General features: G+C 43.9%; 1 protein-coding gene across 2 annotated transcripts; it reads left to right on the top strand.

Annotated features, from left to right (window-relative positions):
- Nucleotides 1–1,757: 1,757 nt before the first annotated feature.
- Nucleotides 1,758–10,024, top strand: LOC311375771 (transcription factor AP-2 gamma-like; the record flags this gene model as incomplete). 2 transcript variants are annotated; one of them, XM_084490831.1, is made up of 8 exons in its annotated part: nt 1,758–1,805; nt 2,468–2,926; nt 3,161–3,212; nt 3,817–3,888; nt 4,790–5,012; nt 7,547–7,665; nt 9,337–9,478; nt 9,730–10,024. In XM_084490831.1, 8 exons carry the CDS (start codon nt 1,758–1,760, stop codon nt 10,022–10,024), a joined length of 1,410 nt encoding a protein of 469 aa, XP_084346957.1. The 2 variants fall into 2 exon arrangements, with proteins under 2 accessions (XP_084346957.1, XP_084346958.1); XM_084490832.1 differs by lacking the exon at nt 3,817–3,888.
- Between the last annotated feature and the right edge of the window lie 235 nt (nt 10,025–10,259).

The raw sequence follows: 10,259 nt of genomic DNA, 5'->3' as shown, positions 1-10,259 counted from the left end.
TTGGTTCTTAAATTGATTGCAATGCATTATTGGTTATTTGACGCTTTAGCATTCATGACCCAACCATTAAGATCACTTGTATTTTCTTCATTCGACCTGGCATGTCACCGTTTCATTCGATATACCAGCTAAACGAAACGCCACTGTCCTTGATTGTCATTGAAGTGACACAAAGCGTTAGTCCTCAGCTCTGTTAGGAACATCAATACGCGGCCAAGCGTGCCTAACCTGCTCTACATCCCAGGCCCCTGTGCCATCCCAAGTTCCCAACTTAAAAGATTATTTAATCAGCCGGCCTTTGTTTCTGCTTCAACTCACACCAGGGCAAGGACGCGCACCCTGCTCTAATCCAGTGCGTCTGTTCGTTGCAGGGCATGCATTAGGGAGTCGAACCCGTGTTCCCATCCAGCGGATGATCTTTTGCATCCAGATCTTTGCTGGATGCAACAGGCTGCTCTGTTCCCCGGTACGGCCCGCTCTCTAAACGCATACGTTCAGAAACCAGGGCCTGTACATTCAGATGCCACGGCCTTTACATTCAGACGCCAGGGCCTGTACAGGCAATTCAGTGAGATATTGCAATCAGATGATTTAAAAATGGCTTTAGGAAGACGGCTTGTATTTTTCTTCATAAAGAGGAATCGACCTAAAATACACTTCGGCAGGCAATTTGCCAATCTTACAACTAAACTTATATAAACCAATTACGTATTTATTATTTGCTTTGATGTAAAATTCAACCGGTATATTTTTGCTACAACTCTGTGATGCATCTCAAAGCTTCAAAGTAGCCTGCTTTGAAAGCCCAACCAAAAATGTTAGGCCTCATAAAGCCTGATGGGGAAGAGTGATGTTTTAGAGAGAGAAAATAATGAGAGAGAGAGAGAGAGAGAGAGAGAGAGAGAGAGAGAGAGAGAGAGAGAGAGAGAGAGAGAGAGAAGGATTTCTGTGAGGTTTCTAAATCATAATACATTTTTGACATTATTTAGGCCTATACACAAAAGGCTTTTTTGTCAGTCTCCATAGCAAAAGTTATTATTGTTAATAATATTAATATACAATATAATAATAATAATCATCTTTAAAATAATAATAATAGTTGGATTCAAATTACCAATAATAAAATCGTACTAACTGCTATTCACCCCCTTTCACGACAGCATGCCTATATGTTTCTCTGTCTCCGCTCAAGATAAATGCACGCGTCGACTCTCGCGCACCGACGTGCAGGCGGACAGGCCTTTTATTGGCCCGCTCGTCAGGCGATAACCAATCGACACGGTTTTTCATTTTCATTTTTCAATGACATCATCACAGAGTGGTGACGCCCCCATAAATATAGCTACAGTAGGAGCCTCTGCCCATGCTGCACCAGGGCTCACAGAGTACATGGAGGACTTGGAGTCTTGATCGTCGGACTGAACATCACGACTTTGTCCGAAAGAGGGAGTCGAGCTTCTTATATGGGGACGCCTGAACCTCGTATCCAGTACACGACCACGTCTACCTTATCGGGTGGAGATACTGGGCTCACACAGCAACTATTTTCCTCTCCTAGTTCCTGAGTAGACTTATGTCTGTAAGCTGCCTCAACAGACGACCTGTTTCGGACGTCCCGTCAGTCATTCTTCTTCTTCGATCGTTTTCATGATTTCCAGGAAGCGTTTCGTTGGGCTCTTGGATTAACTCGCTGATATATATATTTATTAAATATATACTTTTTGTTTCACTGAGGCCATTTTTTTCTGTCAGTAACAATGTTGTGGAAACTGGCAGACAACGTGAAATATGAGGATGACTGCGAGGTAGGTTTGGATGGTGGGAATGAGAAATGCACGTCTTACTGAATGACATGTTGTAACAACCGTTTAAAACGAACCAGAAGCATGGATTCGCCTTCGTTTCGTACGAAGAATGTGTTTGGGAATTAAGCCAAAATAGTGGAAATAATATAAATCCACCGTTTATAATGTAGAGTTGTGGAGACGAGAGCCTGCAAGGATTTGACAGCGCCTAAAATCAAACTGCAATTGTAGGAGATTTGGCCTCTCTCTTGTGTCCACAGACTAAGGAACAGGACCAGGTCTACTTTAGCTTTTTAATTCAGGACAGCACCAACATCAATGGTATTTTTACTATTAATAACAATATTAATACTACAAATTATAATAATAATAATAATAATAATAATAATAATAATAATAATAATAAATATTACAATAATATGATAATGATAATAATAACAATGATTAATTCTAATAATAATAATAATAACAATCATATTCATTTATTGATCATTTTATTTAATTATATTAATTTAAAAAGTTTCGGCCTATATTGTCAATATTTGTGCCTGTTAAGAACAGGGGTCCGATTTTAAAGTTTCTGTAGGTCAGTGCCAGCCATGTCGTCGACACATTTGAAGTATTTTTTTTTTTCACACATTCTTCTCTTCCGCTTGTTTCAGGAAAGACACGATGGCAGCAGCAACGGCAACCCGAGGCTGCCCCACCTGCCAGCCGTCAGTCAGCACCTGTACAGCCCGTCCCCCTCACTCTCACACTCGGCTGGCTCAGACTTTCAGCCCCCGTATTTCCCACCACCTTACCAGCCCATCTCATACCCACAGTCCAGCGACCCTTATTCTCACATCGACCCGTTCAACATCAACTCCATACACCAGTCCCAGTCGTCGAACCAGCAGCAGTCGTGGCCCGGTCGGCAGAGTCAGGAGGGCCTGGGAGCGCATCCCCGGAGCGGTCTGGCCAGTCAGATACTGGGCCTGGAAGGCGGTTCCTCGGGGATCAGGAGAGAAGGTTTCCGTCGGCCGGAGCTGCTGCCTGCACACGTACACAGCCTGGAGTCTTCGGTGATTGGCGATAACATGGGAATGCACGAAATGGGCCATGGGCTAGAGGATGTCCAGGTGAGCTATTTTAATAAGAAAATGTAGAAACGTGACGTAGTGATAAAGAAAGTGACTAAAAAAAAGAGTAAATAAAAATATATACATTTTGTGTTTGCATAGATATATATGTTACAAATATATTATTATTATTATTATTATTATAAGTCAAATGTTGTCTAACAAATAATATTTGCCAGTTATTGTGAACTTACGAATAATTCCAAAATCATACTTGTGTTTTGTTTTTATCAGCATGTAGATGACCACAGTATTATAATGGCAGACCAGACAGTAATTAAAAAAGGTGAGTTAATTTCTATGATTGCATTTACTAAACTTCCAAACATGTATGTGTTTGGGGAATTACCAGGAGGTTTATGTACACTCTATCTATAAGTAAATATCTTGATCGCACAGCCACTATATGCACTTTAACTAAGCTCAGCTTGATCCTGAGTCTATGCCAAAGGTGTTTGAAAGGAAAGGCCCCGGTCTGACAACAAGACCTTGAATGTGGAGCAGTCTCACTGCACTGACTATGAATGCAAGGGGAAAGGCTTTGGCTAATCCTAAGGTCGGCCGAGATGGCCATTTTCCTGGAAGCATGGTTTGCAACGTTGCAAAACCAGCTTCTGGCGGGGTGTGGCATCGGGCTGTGCATGTCATGGACTAGTCAACAATCCCGTCACGACATGAACTCAACTGGGCTGGAGGAATATACGCTGTGAATGTCTTGTCATTAAAACTGCAAATGTGAAATGTCCATAAGAAAACTTTGAGATGACGAGATAGATGTAGACATAGATTGATAGATATAAGCTCATGGATACATAGACGACGGGTTTGTTGTGGGGCATATCAACTGCTTGCTCATGTCATTTGCCTTGCTTGCGTGATTTTTGTCTCAGTATTAGGCTTGCGAGGGGGCAGGAACCTTGATCGCTTACAGAGGACATATTATCAGGGGGGCATTCTTGCGGGTGAGGACCAAGACAGCTGCTGTTGTTCTAGTGTACGCTGTTGTTGTTGTTGTTTGTTTGTGAAGTGAGCTTGTCGGTGTATGCTGGGAGTTTACACACACACACACACACACACACATACACACACACAAAACACATACATGTAGGCATGCATGCACCAACATAGACACTGGGATCTGAAAAGCAGGGGTGAATGACTGAATTAATTGAATGATTAGATAGGGCTTAAGGATCAGGTAATTTAAAAAAAAGCATGGTTTTGTGCTGTTGATTAGATAGTGGCGATTTTTGTTTGTGGGTGCATGTGTACGAGTGCAAATGAGTGTGCGTGTGTATGTGTGTGTGTCTGCATGCGTATGCGTGCGTGCAATTGAGTTTGTGTGTGTGCATGTGTTTGTGCATGTGTGTGTCTTCGTCATGTCTGATCGAGTGGATGCGTGTGTGTAACGATGGAATTTAAGCTCTTAAAACTTCAGGAGTTCTTTGCTGGGTAACCATAAATCTCCAAAAGATTGATGGACACAGTTTTTCCACTCTTTTTTTTTTTTTAAAGAAACACAGACACAGTTGCGTCGCAGTCTAAATAACTATTGTTTCTCCACAATTACTGATGCTCCTAATGTTAGAATTGTGCAGCAAATACCAACGTTAACACCAGTGGACAATATGGAAACAGAAACTTCTGGTCAGGCTATTCTTAATGAACAAAAAAAACGTTCCTTCTTCACGTTGCGTTCCCCATCGCAGGAACTACGATCCATTACTTGCTCACTTACTTCACGGTTAGTAATATAGTCAGGAATGGATTGTCCGTCATAAAACTAATAGAACTGCTACCTACTCAAGGGAACCCTGGGGATGTCAATCACCTAAACGCTTTTGTTTTCCCACATCTCTCCAGGTCCCGTTGCTCTGCCCAAAGGCAACACGCTGGGTCTGCCCTTCCAGAAGGACTCCCTGCTGGGCATGGTGTCCAACCCCACCGAGGTGTTTTGCTCCGTGCCGGGCCGCCTCTCCCTGCTCAGCTCCACCTCCAAGTACAAGGTCACCGTGGCTGAGGTCCAGCGCCGCCTCTCGCCCCCAGAGTGCCTCAATGCCTCGCTGCTCGGGGGAGTCCTGCGCAGGTCAGAGTTCAACCTCTCTCACTCACTGACTTATCTGCTGTTGCTGCTGTTGTCGTTGTTGTTGTTGTTGTTGTTGTTGTTGTTGTTGTTGTGTGGCTTAGATGAGCCATTCAGCTCTCCGTCCTTGGACAGAATCCTTTCAGCCAGTTGTTCATCGTATCTATTTTTCCCTTGAATCTGAAACACGTTGCAAACAAATGTTCTTAAAAAACATGTTTTCTTTCTCTTGACCAACCTAGGTGGTTTGATGTTGTTGTATCAATATGAGGTTGTAATGACAATGATTGTTCTGTAGTAGTAGATACAGATTTACTAAAGTAATAAGGCAAATACTGGTTCGGTAATTTGAAGGAACATTGCTAGCAACATAGGCTTTGCTAGAAGTGTAATTAAGTTACTATTAATGGTAAATTAATAGTCCAAATTGGATTTAAAGTCTGTTATATTAGGGATCAGAACTAAATGGTAAGCAAACAAATTCTTCTTCTCTTTTGTAAACTTTATTTCAAGGCAGTTGGGGTAAACTCTTTTTCACATAAAGCATAGTGTAGTCTATCTTCTCTGGCTCATCACTTTTGTCTGTGCGGTTCGCGATGTACTTTTGTGTGGTCTGCAATTTTGTCTCTCCTTGTATCCTTTTGGGATGGCTTGTTTACATCAAAGCAGCGCTGCATCAAGCAAAGCAGGGCTTTTTTCTGCTGTGTACTTTCATTATGTTTTGGTGTCTGTTGAGGCTGGCCTGTCCTCACGGCAGCATAACAGTTGATCTTGGGGGGCCGGGGTATGTGAACATGTTGAGGGATTATGGGGGGGGGGGGTTGTGTAGCTTTCCGATCCTTAGTGTTCTGGCTTTGTTCAGAGGTTCTAATTATGCTGGGAGTGCAGGTTTGACACTTCCCTTGTGTTTCCTTCTGAAAAATATACTGACACACACACACACACACACACACACACACACACACACACACACACACACACACACACACACACACACACTGACACACACTGACACACACTGACACAAATCGGGGTAGTTTTAATGTAGGTCATCACAGTGGGGTGTGGGGGGTAGCAGAGAGGGGGGAAAGAGAAAAGGGTGTGAGTGTGTGTGTTAGTGTGTGTGTGTGTGTGTGTGTGTGTGTGTGTGGGTGTGTGTATGTGTTTTGGCCCCCCCAAAAGATGCTCCCTCTGTCCCCCACCATGACGACAGGGGGGGTCGGGGCGGGGTAGCTGTCTGTCAGTCATGCGGAAAACCAAATTGGCAAGATGGGATTTCCAGTGTTCCAGTATGTTTGTGTGCGTGCAATCATGTGTGTGTGTGTGTGTGTGTGTGTGTGTGTGTGTGTGTGTCTGTGCGTGTCTGTGTGTGTCAGCGGCGAAGAGTTTGTTTGCATTAGATTTATATGGTTTCTTAAAAGTATAATGCACGTTCCATCAGGGATGACGGCTCTGGGTGAGGCTCTGCCCCAGTGTTTTTAAGCACAATACACTCAGGAGATTGGACTGATAGCTAGGAGTGGTAGGGACTCCCTTTATCTCTCTATCTGTCTGCCAGAAGCTGCACTGACAAACTATGTATCTGTGTATCTATGTATCTATCTTTCTATCTATGTATTTATCTATCTGCCTGTCTGTAGCACTTTATAAAAGCTGCAACTTTGCAGCAGTAATAAACTAGTAGTAAATAGTGAATTTCTCATTTATAAACCATTGTTCCTACTAATACGTTTTTAATAATCAGTTTTAAAGGATTGATACGAACATTTGACAGTGATAATTGATAAAGTTTAAGTTGATTATTTACAAACTATTTAAAATGTGTTGAGAATGCTTTGTAAACACTTAATAATGCTGCAATTCAGATTTGTTACGGTAGTTAGAAAGCATTTGTGTGTTAGTGTTTTAGTGCTAAAGTGAGGACTAACCACGACTTACTTCTTGTTACTAATTATCTGGTACTGCTGCAATGGTAACTGGCACATTTACAGTTTTTAAATCATGATACACTTACTGTGGCATAGATAGACCTCACTTTAATTGAGGTCTATCTATGCCACTGTGATGCTTTTTAAGTAATTGATCAATTCTCCTGTTACATGTAAATGATAAATGCTTCGTAATGTACGGATAATCATCACTTAAGATTACCTCACACAAAATACTGAACTAATGCTTTCTAACTCTGTGAACTAATCATGAATGGCAGCATTGTCAAGTGTTTGTTAAGGATTATTAACACCTCGTAAATAGTGTGTTAATCATCAGCTTACGCTTTATAAGTGATCTTATAAACGATTTCCTCTTCATCTTAATAATCATTTTTTGAACGATTATGAAATGCTTCCGACTGAGTATTTACATATATACAATGCTTTATAAATGATGAAAAGCTTAAAAGTTGCAGTTATTCTACAGTGCTACCCCTCTGTCTGTCTACCCATCTCTCTGCCTGTCTGTCTGTCTGTCTGTCCATCTAGATCATGATCAATCACTGAACAACATGTTGTCTTCCTCCTCTTCTTCCATCTCTGCAGGGCCAAGTCAAAGAACGGTGGGCGTTCTCTGAGGGAGAAGCTGGACAAGATCGGCCTCAACCTGCCAGCCGGCCGGAGGAAAGCGGCCAACGTGACCCTGCTCACTGCGCTAGTAGAAGGTACGATAACCACCACTCCGCTCTCTTTTGTTGGGACGCCCGCCACTGCACTGTGGTTGCACCGGGCCAACATCATGTGTGCAGGGACCTTTTTTTGTTATCATAATTCACTCTTAAATGGGCATGGGGAACTAGGCTTTAAGTTCCTTTGGTATCAGCTGTACCCATGGAGATTCCTGTGAGTCATGTTGTTTTGAATCATGATGGATCGGGCTGCACTTTGAAGGCGTGGTGCTGGGTTCCCTCTGTCTTTGACTATGGTAGACAGAGCTTGCATGATCCTGTGTGACTCGCTGTAGGGCATTCTGCATTACTTTACTCTGCGGAAGGCCTACCAGGAGGAATAGCTTAGAGCAAATAACGTTTTTTTGCTTAGCACCGATGCCAGGTTTTGAACATGAACATTTCGGGATAATACGGCCTACCTGAGGAATGTGTGTGTGTGTGTCACTTGATTAAAAAGGGCCTCCCGTTTGACTTCCTTCATAGCATATGTCCCGGGTTGTCCGTACAGTACGGCACAATACAGCGGGACGTTTGATGCAACACCGCGTCTGTTAGCTGCTAACAGCGGGGGGGGGGGGGGGGGAAGCTACGTCACAGCTCCACTGCACATCGGCTCGGTGGTAATATCCCTTTAATCACGGCCACCTGCCCTCGGGCTCAACATGAATATTCTCTCTCCCCCTCTGCATGTCTAATCTTCATAAAACGGACCGATGGTTCTGAGCAGGAGAATGACTGGGGGCCCGTATTATTTAGAGACCTTTAAAGCTGTATTAAGGCTTGTTATCTGGCGTATGACTTGGCCAAGAGGCTGGGCTGACCTTAAAGCTTGTGCCGGCTGCAGTCCAGCCAGTGATGCACACACGTCCATCAATACGCCACGCAGACGCCGAGGGCGGCCTTTGCATTTATTCACATAAGCCTATTATGACCGTGCAAGTGAAGTCGCACCACAGATTGTGGGGGGAGAAGGGGGGAGGGGGGGGGGATACATATTCATCTCACAAGCAGACCCCCCCCCCCCCCCACCCCCCTACCGACCACCACTTTCCCTTGAGCTAGAAAGTTGAGCACAGCTGATTAAAGTGTGTTGCTCTGCTGCTTCTCTTGATGTGCATGAATGCCGTGTGTTTGTGTGTTTGTGGGTGGGTGTGCGTGAGTGTGTGTGTGTGTGTGTGTGTGTGTATGTGTATGTGCGTGTGTGTGCTTGTGTGTGTGTGTGTGTGTGTGTGTGTGTGTGTGTGTGTGTGTGTGTGTGTGTGTGCATGCATGCATGCATGTGTTTGTGTGTGTGCGTGTGTGTGGGGGTTGGTGTGTGCATGTGGGTGGACATCAAAATAGCCTTGCTATGTACTGTTGTAATGCAAATGAATGACATCTGTATTTAGTCTGCATTGTTGCAAGACACTTGGTTCACCTCTTATTAGCTTATGGTCTGGTTCTGTCTAATAATCTCAGTTCATTCTTGTGTTCATTCATACATTCACACATCCGGACACAATCCGTTAATTTGTTTTTTCCGGTTCCCCAGTTTCTTCCACAGTGCAGTTCCACACTCATTGTCGTACTAGAAACAATTTGCAGTTTACAGTTTGCAGAAGTATATTTATCTTTTCTTGGCTTTTGTTTTGGTTCTCAATTCTCATCGGTTGTTTTCTTCATTAGGTGAAGCTGTTCACCTAGCAAGAGACTTTGGATACGTGTGTGAGACGGAGTTTCCGGCAAAAGCCATAGCTGATTATCTGGGCAGACCTCATGTGGAGCGCAACGAAGTCAACTCTCGCAAAAATATGCTCCTGGCAGCCAAGTAAGTTTCCAGCTCTCAGTAACTCTACAAACAAAATACCCGCGTCTTTACTCATAGCAACAAAGAAAGACCTAAACATAATTGATCACCATAATTAAGCAAACTTGCAGATTGATAAGCTTTGGATCCATCGGAAAATCCAATTCACCTTCTAATGTTTTGGAAACTTATTTTGTGGATTCATGATTTCATGAATCCACAAAAGTCTGCGTCGGAATCTCACACTGGGTTGTTTTGACCTCCTCTTTCAGGCAGATATGCAAGGAGTTCACCGACCTGCTGACACAGGACCGCTCCCCACTGGGCAACTCTCGGCCCGCACCCATCCTGGAGCCGGGCATCCAGGGCTGCCTGACCCACTTCAGCCTCATCACCCACGGCTTCGGCTCGCCCGCCATCTGCGCCGCCATGACCTCGCTGCAGAACTACCTGAACGAGGCCCTGAAGCAGGTGGACAAGATGTACCTGAGCTCCGGCAGCGACACCCAGGGATCCTCCGACAGCGGCGGCAAATCCACTGACAAAATGGAGAAGCACAGGAAATGAGAGAACCTCCAGGCGAAGAGAATCCTCTCTCTCTCTCTCTCTCTCTCTCTCTCTCTCTCTCTCTCTCTCTCTCTCTCTCTCTCTCTCTCTCTCTCTCTCTCTCTTTCTCCCTCTCTGTCTCTCGCTGTCTTGCCCCCAGAAAAAAAGAAATAAGAGGAGATTAAATCTACTCTTACCTATTACTTTCTTGTTCCCTGCTCTGTCTGGACGATTGAAAAAACAAAAAAAACATGTT

The sequence above is a fragment of the Micromesistius poutassou genome, assembly GCF_964030765.1.
Source record: "Micromesistius poutassou genome assembly, contig: SCAFFOLD_5165, whole genome shotgun sequence".
In the NCBI taxonomy this organism is placed as follows: domain Eukaryota; kingdom Metazoa; phylum Chordata; class Actinopteri; order Gadiformes; family Gadidae; genus Micromesistius; species Micromesistius poutassou.
The sequence above is the reverse complement of the archived record's forward strand: the minus strand, read 5'-3'. Positions and strand labels throughout refer to the sequence as shown.